Consider the following 26,463-nt stretch of genomic DNA (forward strand, 5'->3'; position numbering starts at 1 on the left):
GTGGCCCCACCCCTCCTCCCACCCTTATGACCCGTCAGCGTCCTGTCGGCTCCCCCACGTCTGATCACACCACCCATCTAAGCCCCTGCCTCCAGCTCTCCTGCTCCCAGCCTAGAACCTTTCGGTACCCTGTGGGCATTTCAGGGCACACGGCCTGTGCCTGCCCTCTCCTCTCCATCGCTGCAGGCCAGCCCCACTTGCCTCTCGGTTCTCTGAGGCCTCAAGTCTGCCCGCCTCCGCACTTGCCTTTGCTGCCTCAGACACTTGCTGTTCTTCACGGAGCCGCCCCTTCCGTTCACACCTACACCTGGGTGTTTCCTCCCCAGAGAAGTCTTCCTGGGAACCTCATCTGAAGTTGCCGTTCAGTTACACTACCCTGCCCTCCTGTGTTCTTCATAGCACTGCCTGCTCTCAAAGACTTTATTTATTTGTCTACTTGTGTGTCTCCCTGGCTAGAATGTAAGCTCCCTGAGAGCCAGTTCTCCGTCTGCCGTGGTCACTGTGGGTCACTGTGGTATCTCCAGTGCCTAGGGCAGCACTTGACTTGTAGGAGGCACGCAATAAACTGTTGAAAGAATGAAGGGTGCCCCTGCTTGGGGCTGGGAGGGGGACAAGCTGGCCTGAGCGGTAGCTGGGTCATGTCTCATCCCACTCTGTTTGTAGGTCACTGCCAGGGAATGCTGCACCCCCTAAAGGTGAGGCTTCTCCCTGGTCATAAGGATGAGGTGGTGGGAGGTGGGCCCATACACAGCCTGACGCAGACACAACTGCTGAGGTACACGTGGTCACATTCACCGTGAGCCCAGCCCTCGGTGCACATGCCCAGCAGCCCCATGCGTATGTTCACCCACCAACACAAGCCCAGGCCTCCAGCCCTGGAGGTAACAGGCAGGTGTTCCTGCAGGTGAAGAGCTGGTTGAGGCTGCCAAGAGGAACGACTTCTGTAAGGTACCAGTGCCCTGGCTCCAGCGTCTTCTCCTCGGCAGCCCCCTCCGGCAGTGGGGAGTGGTGCCTCTGGGTGGGCCAAGAGCTGGCCTGTCCAGGCACAGTCATCTGTCATCATCTTGCCCTCAGCAGGGTCTCCGTGGTGATTGTCCCTTCTGCCTTGCCCCTGTCCACCCACAGTGTGTCCCTTCATAAGGGCTTCCTAGCTCAGTCAGCCTGTCCCTGGTGCTCAGAAAGGAGCGAGTATTAGAGGAACCGCGGGCTCCAGGGCCTGGGTCCTCTGGGTGAGATGAGCCCTGACACTCCAGAACGACCTCCAGCAGCCCCTAGGGGGTGACGTGTGTGAGCACGCTAGCGCCAGGCCTGGAGCCTGTGAGTTGGGGGGCGTTTCTGTGGCTGGAAAGGCTGGGCCAGAGGAGCCCCAGCCCTGCTCTGCCTCCTGCCCTCAGCTCCAGGAGCTGCACCAAGCTGGGGGGGACCTCATGCACCGTGATGGTCAGAGTCGCACGCTTCTGCACCACGCAGTCAGCACTGGAAGCAAGGAAGTGGTCCGCTACCTGCTGGACCACGGTAAGCTGTGCCACTGGGGCCCCAGGCTGGGCCACGGGGAGGGAAGAGAGGCTGCCAGGCCTCTGACCTGTCCCTCCCCTCTCCGCCAGCCCCCCAAGAGATCCTTGATGCTGTAGAGGAAAAGTGAGTATCTGGCAGTGCAGGACCCTGGTTACCCTGGAAACCGCCCAGTCTGCATCCAACCCCTCATGCTTGCTCTGGTGGGAGCCCATAAACCCTTTCCGGCCAATCTGTCGTCCTCTAGGCCACACCCCCTTATCCTAGGGCCCCAAACTTCCTGCCCTTCCTGATGGCCCTCGGGAGACTGATGGGGGGTGGGGGGGCCTTAGAGGACTGGATGGGGTCCACAGCCAGCCCCTGTCCCCCAGCGGGGAGACCTGTCTGCACCAGGCAGCGGCCCTGGGCCAGCGCACCATCTGCCACTACATCGTGGAAGCAGGGGCCTCGCTCATGAAGACAGACCAGCAGGTGAGCAGATCCACAGGGTGGGCAAGGAGCCCACGAAGGCCCCGACCAACCCCCTCCCAGACTCGGGCCCTGTGAGAGGGAAGCCTCGGGAGGGCAGCCACCTCGGGATTGAAAGCTGTTCCTCGACCTTAAGAACCCTGAGCCAGCTGGGCACCCGCAGCCTGGTCACGGCCCCTCCCTCCTCCAGGGCGACACTCCCCGGCAGCGGGCAGAGAAGGCTCAGGACACGGAGCTGGCCGCCTACCTGGAGAACCGGCAGCACTACCAGATGGTCCAGCGGGAGGACCAGGAGACGGCCGTGTAGCTGGGGCCAGTGCTGACAGCACGGGCCGAAGCACGGCCCTCCTCACCGCCACATTCCGGCCGGGCGGCCAGGGCAGCCAGGGCGGCCAGGGCAGCCAGGGCAGCCAGGCCCCAGGAAGGAGCCCGGCCGTGCCCGGAGCGGCCGCCCTGACCGAGGGCCGGACTGAGGACTCGCAGCATCTCACCCACACCCGAGCCCAGGGCCGACCTGGAGGCTCACCGGGGAGGAGGAGCCTGGACTGGACCGGACAGGCCGCTGGGGAGCTGGGGCTGGGCCACGCAGGCGGCCCTCACCCTCAGTGGGGGCCCTCCCTAGTGTGTGGGAGGGGGCAGAGGGGGCAGCCCTATCGGGGAGCCTCCTAGCCACCTGGTCCTTACGGGCCCTGCTCCGAGGCGCCTGGGAGCTCAGTCCCCACTCCTGCTCTGACCCCATCTTCCCACAGACCTGGAGCCGCTGCACCTGCCTGCCCGCTGCCCTGCTTGGCACCTGCCCCACTGACCTTCCCCAGTATTTCCTCGAGGACTGTGGTCTGGGGGTTGGGGTGGGGCTCCCGTGGTGACTTGTTTACAGCTGGGTGTGACTCAGTAAAGAGATTTTTTTTCCTTTCTGCATTTCTTTTCTTGCGGGAGCAGTCTGGCAGAAGCAGCGGCGTCTGCTGGGGTATCCTCAGAGTGGGGGGACTGGACACCGGGGACCCAGAAACTTCTCTTAGGCGGTGGGCCCCAGGGCCTGCCCCGGACCTGACCTCTGCCGGGCTGCCTAGCTCGGTGGGGCGGAGGGAGGAGCCGAGTTCCGCCCCTTCCCGCTTCCCGCAGGGACGATAACAATGAAAGTGAAAGAGAAGTGGGGCAGGGGCAGGACTGGATTCTTAGGTCGCTCTGCCCCGTGGCCTCGGGCAAGCCCCCTCCCCCAGGCCTCCGTGGCTTCCGCTGATTAGGGGGGTCGGGGAGGTGGTCCCCACTCCCAGGGTGGGCATGTGCTGCTGCCGCCGAGGCCGCGTCTGGAACTTGTCAGAACTTGTCAGCTCCCAGGTCTTCCCCAATCCAGGCCTGCGGGTTCCTCCTCCAACTCCCCCCCGCCCCCCAAACCTGCGCTCCGGGAAAGGCAGCGCCACCCCCTCCCGACCCGTGAGCGGCCTCCGGGGCTCCCGTCCCGAGCGCCCCACGGAACCAAGCGCCTCCCTGCCCGCGAGCGAAGCCGTCTGCGGGCTGCCCCGACCGCCTCTCCAGCTGCAAGGGGGGCGCGGGGGGCGCGCAGGCCCGGGGGCGTGGAGCGGGACCCCGACGGGGCAAGCGGCACCAGGGGCGCGGGGGACGGAGCCACACGAGCTGGAACGCGGGCCCAGAGACACCCCGGGTCCGACCTCCGTCCAGGTCCCCCTCGAAGGCTCGGCAGGGAGGCGGGCGTCCTTCGGGGGCGTGGGGCGCCCCCTGGGAGGGGGCGGGGGGCGGGGATAGAGCGCTGGGCCCGGGGCCGGGGACCGGGGGAGCAGGGCCAGGCGCAGGCCTGGGGTCCGGGGACCCTGGGCTCAGAAAGTGGGGGGCCAGGCCTCTGAGGGCGGAGGGCACTGGCGGGCGAACGAGGATGCGGGACGGGCGGCGGGAAGCCCGGTGGAGGCGCCAAGAACGCGGAGCGGGAGCGGAGGCGGGGACGCCGGGGGCGGGGGGGGGCGGCGCGGGTTTGTGGGGAGGGGGCGGGCCCTTCCTCGGTGGTGGGGGGAGAACGGGGGAGGGGGCGGGGGCCCATGTGACCGGCTCATACCGGTTCTGGAGACAAAAGGGGCCGCAGCGGCCTGAGCGGGACGGGCCAGCGCAGGAGGGAGCGAGGCATCGCGGGCAGCCAGCGAGTGAGCGCGCGGGCCGGAGGGGCCGCTGTCGGCCGAGGGCTGGAGGCTGGAGGCTGGGGGTGGGGGGGGTCTGAGCTGCGTCCTGGGGGCGCCTCCTGGCTGTACGCCCCGGAGGAGTCGGGCCCTTTGGGCCTGGAAAATGGGGAGGCGGGGGGGGGTCCCAGCGCGCGGCTCCCGAGGGGAAGGGCGGGCGCGTTCCCCTGACCCGTGTCCCCCCCCACCACCACCAGGATGCAGCACCGAGGCTTCCTCCTCCTCGCCTTCCTCGCCCTGCTGGCGCTCACCTCCGCGGCGGCCAAAAAGAAAGGTGATGTCAGGCGTGGGGGGCGGAGGAGGCTGGAGACGGGCAGGTGAGGCCGGCCGCCTCGGGCTGGCCTCCCGGGCTCCGAGGCCGGGACCCCTGGAACGGGTGCCCCAGGTCCTGAGCGCTGCTCCCCGTGCGTTTTAGACAAAGTGAAGAAGGGCGGGCCCGGGAGCGAATGCGCCGAGTGGACCTGGGGACCCTGCACCCCCAGCAGCAAGGACTGCGGGGCGGGCTTCCGCGAAGGGACCTGCGGGGCCCAGACCCAGCGCCTCCGCTGCCGAGTGCCGTGCAACTGGAAGAAGGAGTTCGGAGGTGAGGGGGGCGCGGCGGGGGCCGGGACGGGGCGCGGACGGCCCCCCGAAGCCGGGCAGGCCTTGGCGGGAGGCCACGGGCAGCCCCGCTCTGACCCCGGGCGCTCTCCTGCCAGCCGACTGCAAGTACAAGTTTGAGAGCTGGGGGTCCTGCGATGGGAGCTCGGGCACCAAAGCCCGCCAGGGCACCCTGAAGAAGGCGCGGTACAACGCCCAGTGCCAGGAGACCATCCGCGTCACCAAGCCCTGTGCCCCCAAGACCAAAGCCAAGGCCAAAGGTCAGCTGGGGGGGAGGGGGCTGCCCCCACCTGTGAGGGGCATGGTTAAGCCTGAGGTGTGGGGCCCTGGTGCGTGCGTTCCCCTGTCTGTAGAGACGCCTTAGGGGGGCATGGACCCCGTTGCTCAGGTGACATGAATTCCTCCTGGCCCCAGTGAGGGCGGCCACGCTGCTCCGTTGGGGCGTCTGGCTTAGGGTCCAGGGCGCATCCTGGAAGGGCTTTGTCCCCTGTCCAGCCAGTGGGGCATCTGGTCAGCTGTGCCCTTTGAGTGGGGAGGGGCTTCGCTGCTCGTGGGTCCTCTGTCCTGATCTGACCCCTGAGTCCCAGCAGCCCAGAGAGGCCACGGGGCAGAGGTGCGTGGGCCGCCCTCGGATGAGGCGGCGCGGCTGTTGCCCAGGGTGGCGGGGCTGGGACTAGAAGGTGATCTGATCCCCGGTGAAAGTTGAAGTTGGAGAGGGGGAGTGGTCCAGCAGCGTAATGGCTGCCCTGTCCCACCGGCTTTCAGGTCCCCTGACTGAGAACCACTAGGGGGCAGAGTTTCCTTCTCCCCGAGGAGGGATCACCTGAATTCTCCTAACACGGTATTTCTTTCTTGTTTTACAGCCAAGAAAGGGAAGGGAAAGGACTAGAGGCCAGGCCTGAATCCAAAGAGCCCCTGGCCCACGTGCTCCCTCCCCCGGCCCCAGTATAACCCACCAGTGCCTTTTGTGACTCTTCAGCTTTATCAATCATGCCCTGCCCTCCCCCACCCCCCAAGTGCCCACAGTGGGGAGGGACAAGGGATTCTGGCAGCTGGAGCCTCCCCCGGAGGAATTTGGTTCCCATGCCCCTGTTCTTACCCACCATGATGCCATTGCTAAAAAACAAATAAAACTCATTTTCTCCCAATAAAAGCTCTTTTTTTTTTAATATATAAAAGCCCCTTCCTGGGGATTTTGCTGTGGTAATTTGTTGGGAGGGGGAGAGTGTGGAGGGAAAGGTGGTTTTTCTTGGGGTCTCGGTGCTCCCCGGAGCTCATAGAAAAAGACCAGTTTTGAAATTTCTTCCAAGGCCCCGAGTCCACTGAGCCTTTCAGTCCGGGGCCACACCACAGCTGGGGCAGGAACCAGCAAGACTAGGGCTGACACTCCCAGGCAAAGGTCCTTGGGTCCAGACACTGCCAATCCGGAAGGTTCTATGGGGTGGGAGAGTAAAGATAAGGGTTGCTTGCCAGCCTTAAACCCCGCCTTCACTGGCACTGAAATCTGTGGGTAAAGTCCATCTCTTTGTCTCTGGTGACCCAGGCCTCCCTCCCTGCAGAGGCCAAGGGAACACTGCCCACCACAGCCCCACCTTCACTGGGTCACATCCCCCCCTTCGCTAGGTGTGACCTGGGATGAGCCTTCTACTTGGGGAGGGGAGGGCTCTTCAGAATCAGGTGGACTGTTCCCTGCTCAGGCTGGGACCATGGGAGGCCACGCCTCAGCTCCTGAGTGAATGGAAGACATGCTGGCCCATCCTGACTGGCCAGGGCTGTGCTGCAGAAGGGGGTGCCCCAGAGCCCACGCTGCCTGGCCTCCAGCCAGCCCACCCATCCAACCAGTACCTGGCTGAGTAGCTGCAGCAAGGAGTGGGGTTTGGGAGAGGGGGCTGAGCCTTCATGCAGGGTGCAAGGGGGCAGAAAGCACCGATTACAACAGAATGGGGAACCCTACTCCTTCCCGAGTCTCCTTTCCTAAGCTTTGGCCTCTGCTCCTCCCAAGGGGGTCCTGGCTTCTGCTCCCCTCCAGATGTCCATTCTTCCAGCCCCGCTGGTTAGTCATAGGGCAGGTGCCCACGGAGGCCAGTGCCCCCAGCTCCCTGAGGCAGGACAAGAGAGATGGGTCAGGCAGTCCTGGTTCAGACCCTTCCTAGGGCTGACCCTCCTCTGAGCAAAGAGCTGGTCTCTCTGAATCCAGCCAGAGCTTCCTGAGCCTCACAGGGTCTGGGACCTCAGTCCTCTTCAGCGACTGTGAACACGAGAGGTGCCTCCAAATCCTGCCCCCACAGCAGCTGAGCCATGTGGTCCCCCAGCACACACATGCGACCGCCAGGACCTCCTATGACGCCCCTGCCTGTCTACCTGGCAGTGCCGATGTTCCGATACTGGCAGAGCAGCAGGTGCCTGAAGGTCTTTTTAAAGGTGGCATTGCAGAGGGCATAGCAGGCAGGGTTGATGGTGCTGTTGACATAGCAGAGCCAGTAGCCAATGGACCACACCGTCTCAGGGACGCAGCTATCGCAGAAGGTGTTCACCAGGACCATAACGTTGTAGGGCGTCCAGGTGAGAATGAAGGCCAGCAGAATGGCAAAGATGGTCCGCGTCACCTTGCGCTCCCGGGCTGCCATCTGCCGCTTCTTGCGCACCTGGTTGCGGGCGATGCTGGCAAATTTGCGGGCCACGTTGGTCGCTGGACGCATGCCAGCTGGCGTGGCAGGCACAATCTCGATGGCTGTCACACACTCATTGCCTGTCTGCTTCGTCACAATCTGGATCTTGGACCATTTCGAGGCTGGGTTGAGGGCCCGGGGCTGTAGGCGAGGGGTAGGCGTGGCAGGCGTGGTGACCTCTGTGGTGGACAGCTCTGTGGGTGGCTGTTCCTTGGTATTCTGGGTGGCACTGCCTGAGCTGGAGTCGTTGGAAGTGTCCTTGTCGGCCACCGGGCGTGGCGGCGGCGGCAGGACGGGCGGAGGAGCCTCCTCCGGCTTCCCGTTGCGCAGCTCCTCTCGGGCCGCTGCTGGCGGGGCCTTCTTGATGCTCTGCTTCATCAGGGGGCTCTTGAGGAAGGCCAGCGGCTTGGCCTTCTTCTCCTTCGGGCCTTCCGGCCGGTGCTTGTGAACTCGGCTGCGACTGGCCAGGGAGATGTGGATGTACAGCACCGTCATGATGACCACGGGCAGGTAGAAGGCAGCGATGGCCGTGCCGAAGGTCACCGCCGGGTTGGACAGGAACTGGATGAAGCACTGGTTGTCGGGCACTGTCCGCTTGCCCACCACAAACTGCCAGAACAAGATGGCGGGCGCCCAGAGCACGAAGGACAGGACCCAGGCGGCAGCGATCATGAGGCCGGCCATCTTGGTGGTGCGCCGGGCCGGGTAGGTGAGGGGCTTGGTGACGCAGAAGTACCGGTCAAAGCTGATAATGAGAAGGTTCATGACGGAGGCGTTGCTCACCACGTAGTCCAGGGCCAGCCACAGGTCACAGACCACGGCGCCCAGAGGCCAGTAGCCCTTGATGATGTACACGGTGTAGAGGTTCATGGAGAACGCGCCGATGATGAGGTCGGCGCACGCCAGGCTGAAGAGGAAGTAGTTGTTGACCGTCTGCAGCTGCCTGTTGACCTTGATGGACAGCATCACCAGGATGTTGCCCACCACAGTCACCAGGCTCAGCGAGCCCGTCACCGTGGCGATGAAGACCATCTCCACTGTCTCGTAGCGGTTATGGGTTGCTGTGACCAGGCGCACAGACTGGTTGCCTGAGCTGCCGTTGACGGGTGTGAAGTTCGCCATTTTGGTTAGCAGTGTCTGGAGGAGGAAAGAGAGAGAAAAAGGTGAGCTGTCGAAGTGGATTAGAAGGGGAACGTGGGGTAACGAGTCGAGAGGCCAGAGGACCCTCATCCTGCGGAACTTTAGGGAACCCTGTCCCATCACCTCCTCATTCGTGTGCATCATTTATTGAGTGAGCACTGGGTGCTGCGGCTACAGAAGTGAGTGAGACACACTCGGCCGCCACTCTCACGGAGCTTACAGTCGGATCAGGAGAGACATACAAACAGTGAGCAACAACAAAGAAGGGCTAGAAAGAAAGCAAGGAAGAGTGATGGCACAGGGAGTGGATCGGGGGACAGACAGGGCTGCCCCTGCTGGCTGATCAGTGACGGCCGGCCTCTCCGAGGAGGTGATGACAGGGAGGCAGCCACAAGAGCTTCAGAAAGTGGCCTCCTCAAGGGCAATGGCCCTGCGGCATGTGTGAGACAAGGACCGAGGGCCAGTGTGGGTGGGACCCACGGAAGGAGAGGAGAGGGATGAGTGGTCCCAGATGTCAGCATGTGGGAAATATTCACTCAGTCCTTGGATCATTTATTTTCTTTTTTAAAAAATATGTTTTTATTGATTTTAGTGAGAGAGGAAGAGGGAGGGGGAGAGTAACATCCTTTGGCTGCCTCCTGCACACCGCCTACTGGGGACTGAGCAGCAGCCCGGGCTGGGAATCAAACCAGTGACATCCTGGTGCATGGGCACCTCTCCACCACTGGAGCCACACCAGCCAGGGCAGCCTTTTGATCGTTTCTTAAGCAAACTACCAGGGGGCCTGCTCTCCAATCCCGTAGCAGCTAACATTTACTCTCCACTAAGTGCCAGACACTCTCAATACTTTTTATATAAATATTAACTCATTTCATCCTCACAACAAACCTATGAGGTAATACTGTTATTTTTCATGGCTTATAGTTGAGGAAACCGAGGCACAGAGGTGTTAACCTGACCAAGGTTCCACAGCTCCTTGACATCACGTTGCTGTCCCGGAGCTACGAGTCTGGCTGCGGGAGGCCCAAAGACTCACCAGTGACCCAGCTGGGGGAAGGCCTCCCCGAGGACCCAGGAGGTGGCATGGAGCCGGGAGCCTTGAGGAGGAGGGGAGGGTGCTGTGCAGAGAGGCTCAGGGGAGCACGTTTCTCTCCCAGAGCTCTCACCCTGCCCTAGGGCATGGGGGCGAGGGGCAGGGTAGTTGGAGTCTGTCAGCAACCAGGGGCTGAGACCCTTGAGCCATCAGAAGCCCAAAGGGCCATCACTGAGGAAAGACACACCTGGCTTCCCAGGCAGGCGTCAGGGTCAGCCCCAAGGCCTCTAGGAGGACCCAAAGGGTGACAGTGTCCCAGAGGGAAGAGAGGAGCTGCTGCAGGGGGGCCCGTGGCCTGCCCCTCAGGGCAACCCTGGGTCACCAGTACACCAGCTGGGGTCCCCCAGCATAAGGCCCCAGCCCTGAGCCTGTGCGCCCTCCCTCCCAGGCTCCTCTTGACCTCCCCTCCCCCTCTTCCTCTCCCAAACTTGTGAGGGAGGCCCACACCCTGTGCGCTGTGCCAGGGCAGCCGCCCTGCCCAGCTCCTTCACACCCGCCAACACGCGCACCGTTACACACACACGGGCCCATCACAGCACCACCAGTCACTGTCATACACGCAGTTCTGTGCGTCTGTGTGAGAGCGAAGCCGAGGGGGAGAGGCAGCGGGTGTGGAGGGAGGAGGAAGAAGGGACCAGCACTCGCGCTGCTGCCCGGCTTCAAGGCCAGCGGGGGCTGTGTGGCCCTCGACAGGCCGCCTCACCTTCCTGCACCTCTCTCCTTTGCGAGCGAGAGAGGACTCCTCGGGACAACCCCCCCGCCGGAGCAGCTATGGGGATCAGCGACTAAACTCCATCTCCAGCATGAAAATGCACTGGAGGCGGGAGCCAAGTCCCCGTGACCCCCAAGCCTGGCCTCAACACCCCCCTAATCCACCGTCGCAGACACAGACCCAGCCTCCTGGCCTGGCAGTTTCAATTTGCCTGCCAATTCCTGGGTCCACTGCAGGGAGAGGCTCCGAGATGGGTGGTGTCACCCCCTCAAGGTCACAAATGCGTCAAGATAACGCCCCCTCCCCGGGGTCCGATGGCCCCTTTCAGCTCTGAGAGCATCTAGCAGTGCAGTGCGGTGCGGTGCTGTGGGTACAATCCTCGGAGGGACTGAAATAAAAGCTCAGGCGTCACCCTCTGAGCTGGGTGGGAGGGCTGAAGCACCAGCTTGGAGAGGCTGCCCTCCCAGACACAGGCAGGCAAGCAAGGTGGGCAGGAGTGATCTGTCAGCCGGCCCCAAGGACACCGTGGTGCTAGCCTCTCCGGACCAGGACACGGCCAGCGAGATCAGAATGGGACCCAAGGTGCTGAGCAGGAAAAACATAATCGCTCTTGTTTATTGAGTGTTAACAATGAGTCAGGAATCCCTCTGAGCTTTTTCTATAGATTATCTGGTTTAATCCTTACAGCAGCCTGAAAAGGCAGGTAAAGTTAGTATCCTTCATCTTACAGATGTGTCTTCTTACCGATGATGATCATGTTAATTAAGTTGCCTAAAGTCCGCCAGTGTGTCAGTAGGCAGCGGGGCAGGTTGAGAACCCAGGAGCCTCATTCCCAACCCCAAATTCTGCCTCAGCGGCCATTCCCTGCCTCTTCTCTCTCCCCTTTATAACGACACAAGTAGGAGCGGGTTGGGGCGGCTTGCGCAGGGCCCCCACCCATTCCCTCCGCCTCCCCCACAGTTTTCCCAGAGAGACCTCCTGTCTCCATTTGAGGACATCTTGTCTCCGGGGAGGTGGCGGGCGGTTTCGTCCCGCGCTGGGCCCGCTTGGGGAAGCTTCCAGCTGCAGACAGGGCGAAACGCCGTGTCTCCCCGCCCCAGTTGTCTTTCTGAACCCCTCAGTCTTCCGCAGACATCCTGACCAAAACTCTCTCTGTCTCGTTTCTCTAGGATCCAGGACGCCTGGGATCTGGCGAGGCGAGCAGCCCCGCCCAGGGTTGCACGCACCGCTAGATGGCGATGTCGGCCCCTGGGTGCCAGCTCCGGCCCTAGAGCGGGGAGCCACCGCCCCCAACTCCAGCAAGACCCGGAGCACAGAGGAGGCCCCAGGCAGGGATCCCCTCGCGGGCCTCGCCCGGGAGCTGCGCTCGGCTCCGCGCGGGGTTTAATGGTGGGAAAGTTAAGGGCGCCCGAATTCCGGCCGGCACCGGCGAGGAACGTGTGGGCGGGAAGGCGAGTTCGAGTTCGGTTTATGTGTGATGACTGGGGAGCGCGAGCAGAAGCGAGTAGCTGTCTGCATGTGCGTGTGTGCGCGCCGCTCAGCCACGCCTGGATACCAGTGCGCCCCGTGCGCGCGTGAGCATGCCCGCGCCGTGTGGACACGTGCGTGTGCATGCCTGTGTGCCTGGACTGCTGTGGCCTGGGGGTTGCACACGGTCGGGTGTGCCTGTGCCTGTGAGTGTGTCTACACGAATCAATGCAGGGCTGACAGTAAGTGCCCGCCAAACGCCTCTGCTGGGAGATTCAACGCAGACGTTGGCTGTCTGAGCGCGGATCCAGTCGGGCCAAGAGCCGGCGTCTGTGGGCAGGGAAGGGTTGCAGGACCAGGCCAGACTACACTCTGGGTTGCAACGGCCCCTGGCCTTGGTGCATTGTGTTAGCTGAGTGCTCAGGAGTGTTATGCCCCCGACGCTTCGGTGCGGAGTCCCAGCCTTGCACTGACTTCTGTCGAGGTGCCGCTGCTAGAGTCCCCCACTCGGCCTGCGGGACACCAGGCTCGGCTCAGTGTGCCCACTGCGTGTTCTCGCCAAAGGGCGCCAGTGAGAGGGTGCAGGCAGCACCTCTATAACCGGAGGCCCAGAAGGGGGCCTGGGTTAGGAAAGTGTCGGATTCTTCTCCCACACTCCCAACCCTGACCCCCGCTGGAGAAACACGGCGAGCCCTCGCGTCGGGAGTGGACACCCGGTTTCTCCAGCCCAGGGATTGGGCGGGCCTCTAGGGCCGGGTTGGGACTTACTAGGCCCATCTGGAGGCTCCTCCACGTTGCCCTGGCGGTCCATGGGTCGTGTCTCTCCAGGGCCCCGCCCTCCCCCACCCCTTAGCACGCAGTTTCCGAAGCCTCTGGGCGTGGGCACGGTGCTTTGCCGGGCCCCGAGCTCCCCCATCCCCTTTCCCGGGCCAAACGGGAGCGCGCGCTCTGGACACCTTGCGGGTAGGGGTGGGTTCTTAGGCTTTCACGCTAGGGCTCCGGGAACGCTGGGGCCCTTGGATCTGCCCCTGGGGGAGGAGAGGGGACTCAGGAATCCAGGGGAGAGAGAAGGGGTGCAGGAGATTTGGTACCGACACTGATCCTGACACTTCAACCAGGGGGCTTGGGTTTAACGCTGATCTCCGCGGCTCCGGGCAGGGGCAACAGCGAGGGAGCGTCCTGGAGTGGGGGAGGGGCGCCAGAGAGGGCAGGGGTGCTTTCCGTCGGGGTTCAAGGTCGCTGATGGCGGACTCCATGGCCAAGAGTGGGCTGGCGGCGCCGGAGGGGGGGGGGCAGGGAGGCGGGCGGGAAAAGGGCTCTTTGGGCTCCACAGCCCCACGCCCTGCAGAGCCGCCAGTGGGAGGGCTGGAGTGCGGGTCCTGCCCCCGACGGCTGCCCCTGCCTCCTCGGGGCTGGGAGCGGGCACACCCTGCCGACGTCCTGAATGCCCATTGCTTCCCAGAGGCGCACCTGCAGCCTCCGCGAGGCTCCCGGCCTCCCCTCCAGCCGTGCCCTCTGCAGCCCCCTGCCCCGCGCTCGCCCCAGAGATGCCTGGGGTCCCTCCCGGTCGGACGGCCTCTGAGGAGCCTCAGAGGGTCCGCGAGCCCCGCGTCCTTCTCCCCCAACCGAGTCCCCCCACGCCCCCGCGCTGCCGCGGAAGTCACTTACCAGACACCTCCGCCCGCTCCCTTCGCACCTGACAGACGGCGGGAGAGGAGGGCGGCCCCGCGGGCCAGCGGGCGGGGCGGGCGGTCGGGCTGCGGGCCGGGGGCGGGGACGGGGTGCGAGGGGCGGCCCCTGCTCCGCCCGCAGCTCCCGGCGCTGTGGCTCCGACTCGCGCTCACGCTCGCACTTTTCCCGAGCCGCGTGATGTCACGGGGAGGCAGCCAATCCTGGTGGGGCCGCGCCGCCCGCCCGGGGCCGGCCACCCAACGAGGACGCGCGGGGGGCACCGCCGGGGCGTCGGGGACCCCAGCTACGCGCGCCCCTCATTGGAGCCGGCCGGCAGCTCCGCACTCGGGCACCGTGGGGACACCGCCCACGCCGACAGTGTGGCTTCGCTGGGGGCTCGGCCCTCTGAGAGGCTGGGGGGTGGGGTGTCCGCGTTGTCATGGGGATGCGGCGCCCCCTCGCGGGCTGGGGGGAGAGCTGGCAGCCCCGTCTGGCTGCGCTCCCCACCTCCGCTCTGACCAGGCCCCCGGGAGTAGGAGATGGCCTCGCGCCCAGCTCGGACCTCCCTCCCTCCGTCGTCCCGCGCGCAGTTGGACCCCACTAGGAGGTTGATGAGTGGGTGGGGTCGGTTCTGCTGCCGCGGTTCCGTCGGGGCAGGGCCGAGGGCCGGCGGTTTCCAACCCCGCGGCTGCGTGCAGGCTGCCGTGCAGCCAGAGGAGGGGCGCCGTCGGGGCTGGGGAAGCAGCTGGGGAGAGAAGAGCGGCGACGGTCCGCCAGGGAGAGAGGAGCTCGCCCTTCGCACACACTCCCGCCCGCCCCACACCCCGCCGCTCGGCCCCCGCACTTCAGGCCGCGAAGGGGTGAGCGCCCTTCCTCCAGCCCCGGGATGGGATACGCAGCCCATCCAACCGGGGCCTGAAGGTCGAGTTCACCGATTCCTGGGAGGGAAAGCCCAAGGTCACCTGGGCGGAGCCCTGAACGAGACCCCGGGGGAGGCCACTGCTCTCTCGAGGTCTCTGGCAACCGACCTGGAGGGCCGGAGGGCCGCGGGTCGGGCAGCCGCGGGCCAAGAGCCGGGCGCCTTCAGCACCTCGGAGAGCTCCTCCCCAGCCCAGACCTTGCGGCTCAGCTCGGCGCGCCCAGGCACCAGCGCTCGGCCTCCGAGCGGGTTCCCCGGCTGACCAGGAGGGATTCGCCCCCCACGCCCGGCCGCGAGGCCTGTCACACCAAACTCTGCGCCAAACACCCGCTTAACCTTAAAACACATGGTTCCTTCTCTTGGAAAAACAACTCAAGTCCCGCCCCTCCTTCAGCCTCACCTAAGAGATGCTCAGAGGGCTCTGTGTGGGATTGGCGCGGGGTGGGGGGGTGGAGGCGGATACGCAGTGGAGAAGAAAGGGCAAGAGCTACTCGAGAAGGGGCAGAACTCAGGCAACGCCAGCTGCAGCTGCGGGGGCTCTTGGTGAGCTCTCCACGCTGAATGCGGAGGTGGGGGTCGGTCCCCAGTGCTCCTGGAAGGAGAGGCCTGGAGTAGGCGGGTGGGGCTAGAGTGAAAAGCCATTGTGCTTCACAAGAATGATTTGTTCTCCCATGATCCTCATCACCAAGGTTGAAAGAAGTGCTATTGCTCTTGTCCCCACTCACAGGTGAATTGGTTCATGTAACAATTATATGATAGTCCTGCAGGGTGTGTGCGTGAACAAACAGAATGCAGGAAGGCCAGATACAACAGTCAGATGGGAAGTCAAGCAAGGATAAGGACTGGGGGCCCAGAAACCAGAAATGTCTCCAACCACTGCTTTGGGTTCTTCCAGAAGCTGTCAGGCAAAGCAGCTCCAGTTCCTCTGAAATCCACGATGGGGAGGGGCCATTGGCCTCCCCAATCCCAGAACCCAAAGTGGAACTGTGTAGTGCTGAGTTGGAAACCAGAGACCTGTTTAGTCTTTGCTCTCAGCCTTTGATCCAATTGGGTCTACAACTTGGGCCCATAGGATTTCTCTGGACCTATTTCCTCACCTCCAAATGAGCTTGCCAAGCTCTTCTGTTGACCCCACAACCTTGTTATGATGGGCAAGAGGCCCCCAAAAGGCTTTATCCTTGGGGAGGCTCTATCCACCAGGCAAAAGCTTTCTAAGTGGAGGGGTTGATGTTGTGACCTCCAACAGGTAGGGCTGGGCTCATCCTTGGCCAGGGAGGGCAGAGGTGAGGCCAGACAGGGCCAAATTTGGATCACCTCACCCACATGGCTGAATACCCCTTTTACAAATAGAGCAAGTTGGGGTCCCACCTGGATTAAAACTGTGCCTCCACTAGTTATGTGGTCTGGGTGTAATACCAGTGCTCACTTCAGAGGGTTTTTGTGAAGAGGATTGAGGTTACCAAGTCCTTGGACAAGGTTTACACTTAACAAATTCATAGCCCCACTGTCAGCCAAGGAATTCTTCCCCATCTGACAATGCATAGCTCAAGTCCCACCTCTTCCTGGGAGCCTGTCCTAACCAGTGCTGAACACGAAGGACTAGATTATAGAGGTAGAAGTAACTGAGAGGTTGCAAGCCCTGCATCTACTACAAGGGAGGAAAGCGAAGTAGAGAAAAGGCAAGTGGCGCCCTAGCCAGTTTGCTCAGTGGTTAGAGCTTCCGCCTGCAGACTGAAGGGTCCTGGGTTCAATTCCAGTAAAGGGCATATGCCTGGGTTGCGGGCTTGATCCCTAGTAGGGGGCATGCAGGAGGCAGCTTATCAATAACGCTCTCAGCATTAATATTTCTCTTCCCTCCTTTCTGAAATCAATAGAAATATTAAAAAAAAACAAACCAATGGAATAATATCCTCAGGTAAGGATTAACAACAACAACAAAAGGCAAGTGGCTTGCCCTAGGTCACACAGCTAGCGGATGTCCTTTAGTCGAGTCCACTGTTAAAACTTTCTAGAAAATTCTGGTGTTCCTAACTATACAACTCTTCACACTGTTTTGTATTACTTGCTTTCCCATTTAACCTTTTGGTTTTGTCTCTGTTGGGGTAACATAGTTATGCATGACCTATAGTGTCTGGGACACAGAAGGTACTGAAGTACTTGTTGCTGGCAGAAGCCTGGGGGTGGCTCTGATTGTCCTGTATACCTTTGTATGATTTGGGGCAAATATCCTCTGCCACTAACTTGCTTGAAACTTAAAAAAAAAAAAAGTTTTTATTGATTTTAAAGGAAGGGGAAGGGAGGAGAGAGAAACGTCAATGGGCTGCCATCTATATACCCCCTATTAGAGATTGAACCCGCAACCCAGGCATGTGCCCTGATGAGAAATCAAACTGGTGGCCCATCAGTGCATGGGATGACGCTCAACCAGCAGAGCCACATCAGCTTGAATCTTAATGTGGCCAAGGCCCATGAATAGAACAGGCCTTTCAGTCACTGTACTGAGGACACAAAGGAAAGGAAACCTGAGGGACCAGCAAATGGCATCTTTGTGGGATGTCTGTAGACAAGGACAAGCTCCAACCCCCATTATGGGTGGTTTCCTAGGACTGGAGGGGTCCAACTCTTTGCCAGTTACATCTTCATTCCAGACCCATAGTCCTGGGTAGGAAGCAATCAAGATGAATGACCTTCTGTCATTCCTACCTACCCACCTGTTGCTGTTAAAGTTGCCCCAGTCCCTAGCAGGCTCACAGGAAGCAGGAGGTGGTGGTACAGAGACGGGGTGTAAGCACAGGTGGCAGTGCTTACCGGAGTGGCTTATGCTGAGGTATCAGGGCTCCCCACGGACGCCAGCAGCACCAAAACCAGTGCCTGGGAGAACCTGGGCCCAGCTCATTTCAAAGACCCCGCTCTGTCCCCAACCCCTCCCCCCGCCCCGCTCCCACCATCCTCCATAAAAACAGAGTGGAGCCTGGTGAGGGGCATGTCATCATTTTAATGATGTAGATCTTTGGTGTTTCCCTCATTAGCAGTCAGACTATCCCCTCTTCTCCCACCACAATGTTTCTATGAGTTACAAACAGAAATCACATTTTCATACTAAAAACAAAATAATCAGCGCCTTGATTTTTCCACTAGAAACTACACGTACAGTTTAAGATTCCACATGCAACACCTTAAATCACAGACCAAGACCTCACATTCTGACCTGGAGTTTCACCCCCTCCCCCAGCCTCGGGCTGGCTTTGGCCTCGGCTCAGGGAATACTGATACCCACAGGCGCTGCTCTGAGGGCCTGGGGGACAGGGAGGGAGGGGCTTGGTGGACAGGCCCTGGGGGCTGGCCAGCCTACACCCCCCACTCCTGAGTGAGGACCTGCCCACCATCCCTTGACCCCATCCTCTCTCAGGCAAGCAGGTTCCCCCCACTCCATGGTGTCCCCATTAGCAAGCGTAGAAGCCCGTCCTCGGGAATCTGGGCCTGACCTGCCCGATAGTGGCCTTCGTGGGGAAAGATAAGAAGCTGAAGCTCTGGAGGCTCCGAGATAGAGATGGTTTCTGGGGGTCGGCTGCTCCTCTTGCTCTTCAAGTCCTAGTGGCTTGGCCCCTACAACAGGTGGACAGGGCACAGCTGTCTCACTGGCCACTGTGCAGGATGGTTTGGCCCTTCTGGGGTTCTCTGTGACTAGGGGAAACGGGGTTCATGGCAGAATACCCACTTCCTTCTCCATTCACTCAGCACAGCAGTGTGGCTCCGTGGGCTCCAGATCTTGAAAGGTTCTAGTCCTAAGGTGAGCCTTGCCCATTTGACTGCCTCACGCCCACTGACTCCGATTTCCTCGAACCCCTGCCCTCTTGCTCCTGTTCCTGATGCAGCCTGCAGCTCTTCCGTGTCCAGTTCCCAGTCAGCTGTGAGGTCCGATTTCTGCTCAGCGGTTTGAGGGAGGCACCAGTGCACACTTGTCTCTACCTGTTCCGTGGCTCCCCACTGGGGCCTGCAGCTTCCCCCCTGCTGCTACCGCCACTGTCAGGAAGGTGGTGGTTACTGGTCAGGTCGCAGTGCGGGGTTGGTCCCTCAGTGCTGGGAAGGGGGACAGGAGTAGGGGCAGGGGAGGAAAAGGGCAGGGATGGCTGGGGGGGCTCCCGCCCAGGGGTACTGGGCTGGTCCCAGGAGGCTGTCCGGGGGCTTAGGCCTCGCTCTGCCAGCTGCCCAGGTTCCGGGAGCAGTCCCCGAGAGGTGGAGGGCTGGGGCGAGGAGGTGCGGGCGGCCCCAGGCTCAGTCCCTGTCTGGGAGCTGCGGTGAATGCGGTGGCTGACGATGATGTTGTTGCCAAAGCCGCCCATGGAGGCCATGGTGGTGCTCTGCTCCCGCTGCACCACGGCGGTCATGCCACCCTCGGCCATCAGCCGCTGGATCCTGCTGAGGGCGTCTTCCCCACCTGCGTACTCTGAGCCCTCACCTGGAAGGTATGAAGCAGGAGAGGGAGGGAATTAATTGCTGGCCTGGTCCTCTGAGCCAGGCAGGCAACTGCTAGGAGGAACGGGAGGATTCTAGGCTAAAAGCAGAAACAAGGCCCACTCCCCCAATCTATCTGAGGATAACTCAGACACCTGAGCGCGATGACCCCGGAGCGGCCCTCGCTCACACTGTTTTACTGGCAGGGACCCAGCATGGCCTGCAGGGCCCAAGGCCCCTCAGCCACTGCACCGCGGAGCCGGACCAGTGGCAGGCCGGTCACTAACTGAATGAAGGCGATGGGAAGGGCCCAGCCAGCTAGCTTGCTTTGCCTGTCTGCTCCCCGCCGTGGGTAACCTAACCTGGTAGCCCTGGGAGAGGGTATGCTGCCTGGTCTTCGGAAAGAGAGGGCACCCCACAGAGTGTGGCTCAAAGGCAAACAGCCTGCTCCGCTTCACTTCAAAGCTGTGCTGTCTTCCCTATGTTCTGTTTATGGTACTTCCTGAGAGTCCAGGAGGAAGTCTGAATTTTTAACTGTTCCCCCTTCATCCATCAGCCTTCCTACGTTATTTCCCACACACTGTTCTCCTGGGGCTCGATGCCTGACACTTCCTCTCACCTGCCCCACAGCCAGGCACCTGCCTGGGCCTGAGGTTTCAACCGCATCTTAAGAGGCAGAAGAGGTTCTAGGGCAGCGGTTCTCAACCTGTGGGTCGTGACCCTTTGGGGGTCGACGACCCTTTCACAGGGGTCGCCTAAGACCATCAGAAAACACATATATAATTACATATTGTTTTTGTGATTAATCACTATGCTTTAATTATGTTCAATTTGTAACAATGAAAATACATCCTGCATATCATATTTACATTACGATTCATAACAGTAGCAAAATTACAGTTATGAAGTAGCAATGAAAGTAATTTTATGGTTGGGGGTCACCACAACATGAGGAACTGTATTAAAGGGTCGCGGCGTTAGGAAGGTTGAGAACCACTGTTCTAGGCCTTCCCCCAAAGGCCTGACCGTTCTCTAGTGTAGGAACAGACAGGCTTCGGCTCAAGTCCAGTTCTGTGATCTTGGATAACCCGCTTAACTTGCACATCCCTCAGCTTCCTGACTTGCACAGAGGGATGCACACAGCCTGCACAATGCCGGGCGGAGCATGACAGCGCATGTGAGTGCGGCCCCGGGGGACGCCCAGCGGTGATGAACGGGGTCTGGAGTGCAGCTCCGCCCTGAGGGGCCTTCCCTCTGGCCTGTGCTCAGCTATGACACAACTGCTACTTTGTTTCCTCTGGCTGCCTGCCGGCAGTTTGGGATTTTGCATATTTGGGGGCTTTGATAGTGGGGGTTTCTTTTGGGGTACTTGTCAACAGCTAGTTCTGCAAGACTTTCCTTGCTTTCTCCCTGCCAGTCCCTTCTCTCTGCTTGCTGTTAGAACTGATTTCCAGGCAGCCAGTTTCACAGCTTTGCAGTGTAAGGCCACCCTAGGTCTCTCCCTCCGTCGGTGCTTGGCACCCCTGGTAGTTCTTCCTCGGGTCTTACCGAGGCAGTGGGTGGTGGGGACTCCGCCTGGGCTTTCACTTCTCCAGATCTCCTGGTTAACCCTGCCCATCTACCCCCCACACTCAGGCAGCAGCCCATCTAGTCTCCCCTGACAGCTCAGCGCCAGCTCCCAGGGCAGAAGGAATGAGAACCTGCAGGGCTCAGAGTTCTCTAGGGGACAAGCCGTTGGCAGGGGGACACAGGAAGGGTCAACTGAGAGCCTTGGTGCCAGCACAGCCTCTATCCTGTGAGCCAAAGGGCTGCCTGGGGAGGCGCGAGGGGACCTCCCTCTGCTCACTGCCACTCCCACTGCTTTCCAAGAACTCTGCACTGAGGGCTCCCCAGCCTGGCCGGGGAGGTGCAGTGGGCTGGCCTGAGGACTGCTGGCCCTGGAGCTCATGGTGCAGGGCTCAGGGGGTGAGATGGGACGGGACACCATCAGCTCTTTCCATGTGGCTCACTTCCGGGCCCTGCTGTGAGCACTCGGATCTGGGCCTTCTGTCCTCTCCCACTGCACCAGTGGCTCCAGTCCTGGCCACCTCTCACCATGGCTGGTCTTGCTTTTTATATCGTCCCTTTCCACCCAGCCTCCATGCTGCTGCTATTACCATCCCAATTAAGCTCTGATTCACTGAGTTCTGGTTAAATCCATACTTGTCAAAACCAAGCAGCTTCAAAAAATCAAGAATCCTTAGCTTGAGATTTAAGGGCCCTCTGGCCAGGTTCCAGCCGCTTCCTGACCAGGCCTCTTCCTGTGCCCTATGACCTTACCAAAGCCGGCCCCACATGCCGTACGCCCGCCTGCCCCGCAGATGCTCCCCGCCTGCTCTGTGCTGCCCATGGCCTCATGTCTAAGGTCCACTCTTTTTAAAGGGCCAACGCAAGTACCGCCTCTCACCCAGACCTCCGATGGAGTGGCTGCTCCTTCCCCAAGCCCTGCAGTGCCCACACTTCTCTCTGTAAGTTATCTGTGGCATCGACCTTCTGCAAGTTCCTGAAGGCCTCAGACTAAGTTTCAATCATCTTTGCGTCTAACGTTGGTCTTGAACTTGGTGTGTATTTATCAGATGAATGTGTGGGTGAATAAAAGGGCTCCCGAGCTGATTACAGAGGCTTAAGTGGCTTCTGAACACAGATCACATGTTGCCCCTGCTGTGGGAGAAACACCTGTGTCTGTTTCTTTCCGGAGGGAAAGGACATGCTTCATCCCTGAATGTGATTCCCTCGGCAATACCTTTGAATTCATGGTCCCTAATATAATCACACACACACACACACACACACACACACACACACACACACACACACACACCCCAACAGCTTCCTCAGGGCTGGGTGCTGACAGCTTTGAGCTATGAGCTGTGCTTCTCTCTTGGGGACTCTAAGCCAAGGCTACGCGCCACGGAAGGCAGCCAGCACATTCTTCCAGAGGAGAACGCACACACTGGGGCCCGAGGGAGATGGCAGCCTGCCCCAGGAGCTCAGCGATGAGCGGCAGGAGCGGTGGCCACAGGGTCAATCCTGCTGTCACCTTCCCTGGAGCAAAGTGTTTCTTTCCATCTTTGAAAAATGGGAAACTGATTTCGTGTTGACATGAGATCTTTCCTTGGCAAATTCTAAGATACAGAGGCCAGGATGGACGGACCAACAACTTCCCATAATGCCCTGTGACCTCATTTAATTCTGGGGGTTCACTGCCCAGAAGGGGGAAGCAAGGCTGAGTGAAGGGAGAAGCTGCCCTTCCTGCCCTCAGTGGGCCTGCTGGTCTTCTAGCCCCTCCCATCTCACATTGCTCTCCCTGCCGCCCAGGGCCCAAGTCACTGCAGCTGGTTTAGCATCTTCACTTGACAAGAAAGAGGCCAGACAACCTTTTCCAGCATCAGAGGCAGAGCCACGGGCTCCCGAAGTAGTGTGGCACAGCCAAGCAAGGGGCAGGGCCTTGCCTCCACTCCATTCTCCCCTCCCACACACTTCCTGGATGCCTGCTGTAGGCGGGCAGGAGTGGGTCAGTGCTGGGAGCAAAGAGTGAGACCAGGGAATGCTCCCTCCCTTTCTGACAGGGTAGGGAAGCTCTAAGTTGGATAAGCACTGCAAATTCCCACTGTGGAGGGCTCTTCCTGGAAGTCCTAGGAAGAGCTGAATGGACTTTAACCAAATTTTTACAGAACAAGAAAATGAGGAGCCACCTGGAGCCACCCGGTGCTAGCTGATCGGAACGAGAGGGGCACCACAGAACAGTGACTGCTACGAAGCAGAGGTGGTCTCCCATACTCGTGAGCCTGGGCCCTGGTGTGTGGGGTGGGATGTGCAGGCGATATCCCTCCTCCCATGCCCCCGGCCCTGTCTCCTAGCTGAGCCCAGAAGAGAGGTTATGCGGATGGGGCCACCAGTTTGCCTACATGGAGAGAGGAGGCAGCTGCTGGCAGTGAGGTGCTGAGCAGCTGTGCCTGCCTGCTGGGTGGGGAAAGTCTACACCCAAGGAGAATCCCGGTGCCTGGCTCAGGAGTGGTTGCTGGTCAACGAGAGCAGCACCTCCAAACAGGGCTCCTGGCCCCAGACGACGGAGGCCGCCCCCGCCCCTATGCTCTCCTCCCCCTACTTCTTTCTAGGTATGTCTCTTTCTGAGAGGATTAAGAGAGCTGGAGGTCCAGAGCTCCGGGCCAAGGTTACAGGGCCCCAGACAGACGCAAAGCTAAAAGCCTACTGTGCCCAGGGGCCAGCTCCCGACTGCCACTCGTACTGAGGAGCAACTCCGGCTTCTGCAGGACGCACCCTCCACCACCCGCTCCCCTTTGTGGGACAAGACAGGGAGGAAATGTGGTTCTGGCCTCTTGAAACTGGGAGCAAGAGCCCCTTCCTCTTGCCAGCCTCCAGCCCCAGCCCAAACAAGAAGAAAGGAACTTATGACTGACTGAGAACGTCTGAAATGGGCTGAGGCTAATCAAGAAAAGAGCAGAGGAATCACTTTGTAATTTATATAAATGTCTAGCCACTACACTATACACCTAAAACTCATATAATATTGAATGTCAACTGAAACTGAAAAATTAAATTAAAAAAACAACACTGAAAAGCAGAGGATTCTCTGGGAGGTGAGGATGCCTTCTCCTCAAGCTGGCAGCTCCTGGCCCCGAGCCCTGTGCACTTGACCGCAAGGATGAAGTCCTCAGCCCCAACCAGTTCCTGGAATCTGCCTTCCCTACTCATCCAGCCTCAGTTCTCAACACGTGCTGATCAGGCCACAAACACGAACCTGCTCGTGGTCTTCTATGTAGAACAGTGGCTCTCAACCTTCTGGCCCTTTAAATACAGTTCCTCATGTTGTGACCCAACCATAAAATTATTTTCGTTGCTACTTCATAACTGTAATGTTGCTACTGTTATGAATCGTAATGTAAATATCTGATATGCAGGATGGTCTTAGGTGACCCCTGTGAAAGGGTCCTTTGACCGCCAAAGGGGTCGCGACCCACAGGTTGAGAACCACTGGTGTAGAGTGTGATGTTTTTGAACTTGCAGGTGCTGTCCCCTCTGCCAGGAATGCCTCTCCCTGCGCTCCCCTACCCGCTCTGCTTGACTAACTCCTACTCATCCTTGAAAGCTCAGCTCAGAGCCACCTCCCCCAGCAGCCTTCCCCAGCACCATAGGCTGGGTGGGCATGGCTCCTCCTTTGTTTCTGAGGTCCTGATCACAAGAAGTCATTATTTTCCTGCCTCTCTAGAGTTCAAGTTCACTGAGGAAAGGCTTGTCTTTGTAGCCCAAGCGGCTGATCCATGGTGGAAATCAGTAAACGGCCATGAGATCAGATCCAAGGGGCCGCCTAGGACTGTCTTTAGCACGGGGGCGGCTGGAGGAGCCTGCAACTCTCTCCTTGCTGAGGCCTGAAGCCCAGCCAGCACTGCCAGCTGCTTATGTCCACACCCTGGGGCTTTCCACCCAACAAAGAGTCACAGGCCTCCGATGTAGGTGTGGCCTGGGCCATAGACCAAAAAGGGACTTAACTTTAAATTTTTCAGTTTATGGCAGCCAGAGGGACAGTGCCCTGGGCGGGGGGGGGGGGGGGGGGGGGGGGGGAGAGACACGGGGGACGGGGGACGGGGGACTGAGTATAGAAAGCTTCCCTGGGGTAACACAGGCAAATTCGTTACTCTTTGCCTGATGCACATCACGTTTCTCCTCCCATAGGCTCAACACAGACCTAGAGAGTGTGTGTCTGCTTCGAGGCTGGCTTGTGTGGAGCTGGGACCAGCAAGGGGCCGGGGTAGGGGGTAAGGAGATGACTGAGTGAGAACAGGCTGTTTAACACAGCTGCTAACAGACTCCAAAGTGGCTCAAGCTCTGCCGCTGGGAAGTGCTAATTGGTTCTTAGACGTGTGAGGCCAGCACAGACTGCCAGGGAGGCTGGCTGAGCTGCACCTGAGATAGGTGACAGGAAGGGGCTGAGGGTGTGCTGGGCTGCACCCAAATGGCAGTGATCCACGGGTGTAAGAGGAGCACAGTTGCAGGGGGACAGGCTCCCTGTGGGAGGCCCTGGAAGCCAACAGCAAGAGGTCTCTCGTAGCCTTTCCCATCCAGCTATGTCCTGCCCTTTCTCTAAGCACAGCCTCTGTCCTCCAAGTTTTGGAGGAGAGGGCACTTGGGGGAAAGCGGGAAGAGCAGCTCCGCTTGCTGGAATCAGTGACAGATGAAGGAGATGAGGTTCCTGCCTGAGGAGGTGGTTAATGCCACCAAGAGGGCACTCCCCAAAGAGGGAAGGGTGCTCATCCTGACTGGAGTGCATTCTCTCAGTACCTGCCACCATCCATGTGGAGGAGCCAGGAGCCTTGATGATGGTCCCCGCCCACTCCCCTCCCGGCCCCCTGCCATATTTGCCCACTAGCATCACAGGGCTCTCACCTTCCCCGGGACCCGAGGCTGCTGTCCCTGGCTCCTGTATCTCCCTCTCCGTCTGTGTTTCCGCATTCTGCAGCTGAAGGGCCAGAGTCTGGGTGCCCTGAGACGTCACTGAGGTGGTGGGGTTCCGGGGCTGCAACCCAATTGCATTCATCAGACCCATGTCTCTGTCTGTCCTCCATGTGGCTCTGCTGGTTCTAGGGAGAGAAAAGTGGACTGAAATCAGGCAGGGCTTGGGACAGCACCCCTCAGAGCTCTGCTGGCTCCATGCCAAGCCTCGGGCACAGGCTTGACCAGGGCTGCAGGCTAAGCAGCAGCCCTGCCCGCCCACAGCTACCTCCCAACCCAGTGAACTTGCCTGTGTCCCTTCTCCTTCCTATCAGTCCATGCCCGAGACAAGGAAAAGCGGCCACAGAGCCATCCAATTTTGCAAGCCCAGCTGGTTCAGCCACTCCCTTAAACAAAGGGGACTTTCTGATGAGGTAGAGACGGCTAACGTAAAAGACTTTTTTAGATACAGGAAGCCCCTAACTGAGATCCACGGGACAAACAGTGAGCAGCAGAAGGACCTTTCTCTCTTTGGCATTTCCTTCCTTCTATATGTTGACAAGGTTCCAGTTTACATCCGGAGTTTCCACTGGATCTCCACTGTGGAGGAAAAGTACCCAGACTCGTATGAAGCTGTTCTGGGACCCTTTAGGGCCTTCTGAAAAGCTGCCCTATGAGAAAGGCCCGGGCCCAAGGCCAGCACCCTCTCCCCTTGGGCATTTCCAGGCTCTGAGCCTCGGGGTGGCTGGCTGGCAGCAGAGGAAGCCCAGGACTTCTGACAGGGTCACTCATATTTCTAGCTGTTTCTGGGGACGATTTCTGCAGCTGGGCCCTCTAGGAAACAGAGCTTACCTTTGTTTTCTCAAAATATTCATCTTCATTAGTGAGTTAAATGGTAAGAGGGTTAGTGCCAGGTTTCTTCTCTAAATGGACCCTGGACTGCAGCTCTGGGCAGCTTGGTCCTGGAGGCCCTAGTCACCTGGGAGATCACTGACAGATTCTCCCTGAGGACATGAGCACGCGTCCTAGGGACAGGCTCCCTCTCCAGTGCCCTGGCTTCTCCCCTCACCACAAGATGGGAG

At 60.1% G+C, this 26,463-nt stretch overlaps 4 protein-coding genes across 11 annotated transcripts in view; 2 read left to right on the plus strand and 2 right to left on the minus strand.

The window, feature by feature from the left end:
• DGKZ (diacylglycerol kinase zeta) overlaps positions 1 to 2,894 on the plus strand; it is a gene marked incomplete at its 5' end in the record, with an annotated part of 41,707 nt that extends 38,813 nt beyond the window's left edge. For all 6 annotated transcript variants that reach the window (XM_081099078.1, XM_081099075.1, XM_081099079.1 and 3 more), the window contains 6 exons: positions 664 to 695; positions 905 to 948; positions 1,395 to 1,515; positions 1,605 to 1,638; positions 1,884 to 1,983; positions 2,171 to 2,894. In XM_081099078.1, the coding sequence (XP_080955204.1) occupies positions 664 to 695; positions 905 to 948; positions 1,395 to 1,515; positions 1,605 to 1,638; positions 1,884 to 1,983; positions 2,171 to 2,287 (448 nt within the window). In that variant the 3' untranslated portion in view covers positions 2,288 to 2,894. The remainder of the gene's footprint in view (positions 1 to 663; positions 696 to 904; positions 949 to 1,394; positions 1,516 to 1,604; positions 1,639 to 1,883; positions 1,984 to 2,170) is intronic.
• Positions 2,895 to 3,586: 692 nt separating this feature from the next.
• On the plus strand, positions 3,587 to 5,938 carry MDK (midkine). 2 transcript variants are annotated; one of them, XM_081099504.1, is made up of 5 exons: positions 3,587 to 3,660; positions 4,364 to 4,440; positions 4,582 to 4,749; positions 4,865 to 5,026; positions 5,630 to 5,912. In XM_081099504.1, exons 2-5 carry the CDS (start codon positions 4,365 to 4,367, stop codon positions 5,653 to 5,655), a joined length of 432 nt encoding a protein of 143 aa, XP_080955630.1. In that variant the 5' UTR covers positions 3,587 to 3,660; position 4,364; the 3' UTR covers positions 5,656 to 5,912. The 2 variants fall into 2 exon arrangements, with proteins under 2 accessions (XP_080955630.1, XP_080955629.1); XM_081099503.1 differs by lacking the exon at positions 3,587 to 3,660 and adding an exon at positions 4,057 to 4,133 and having other exon boundaries at positions 5,630 to 5,938.
• CHRM4 (cholinergic receptor muscarinic 4) lies at positions 5,914 to 8,557 on the minus strand (the record flags this gene model as incomplete). The annotated part of the gene is made up of 1 exon (XM_081099501.1): positions 5,914 to 8,557. One exon carries the CDS (start codon positions 8,555 to 8,557, stop codon positions 7,124 to 7,126), a length of 1,434 nt encoding a protein of 477 aa, XP_080955627.1. The 3' UTR covers positions 5,914 to 7,123.
• Positions 8,558 to 17,413: 8,856 nt separating this feature from the next.
• AMBRA1 (autophagy and beclin 1 regulator 1) overlaps positions 17,414 to 26,463 on the minus strand; it is a gene marked incomplete at its 5' end in the record, with an annotated part of 138,303 nt that continues 129,253 nt past the window's right edge. For both annotated transcript variants that reach the window (XM_081099081.1, XM_081099080.1), the window contains 2 exons: positions 17,414 to 18,896; positions 25,337 to 25,530. In XM_081099081.1, coding sequence (XP_080955207.1) covers positions 18,403 to 18,896; positions 25,337 to 25,530 — 688 coding nt within the window. In that variant the 3' untranslated portion in view covers positions 17,414 to 18,402. The remainder of the gene's footprint in view (positions 18,897 to 25,336; positions 25,531 to 26,463) is intronic.

Source organism: Myotis nattereri (genome assembly GCF_964212035.1).
Source record: "Myotis nattereri genome assembly, chromosome: 9".
In the NCBI taxonomy this organism is placed as follows: Eukaryota; Metazoa; Chordata; class Mammalia; order Chiroptera; family Vespertilionidae; genus Myotis; species Myotis nattereri.

Coding starts and splice junctions, on each gene's coding strand:
- MDK (XM_081099504.1), top strand. CDS start 4,365: ATGCAGCACCGAGGCTTCCTCCTCCTCGCCTTCCTCGCCCTGCTGGCG. Junction 4,441..4,581: donor CGCGGCGGCCAAAAAGAAAG/GTGATGTCAGGC, acceptor CGTGCGTTTTAG/ACAAAGTGAAGAAGGGCGGG. Junction 5,027..5,629: donor GACCAAAGCCAAGGCCAAAG/GTCAGCTGGGGG, acceptor CTTGTTTTACAG/CCAAGAAAGGGAAGGGAAAG.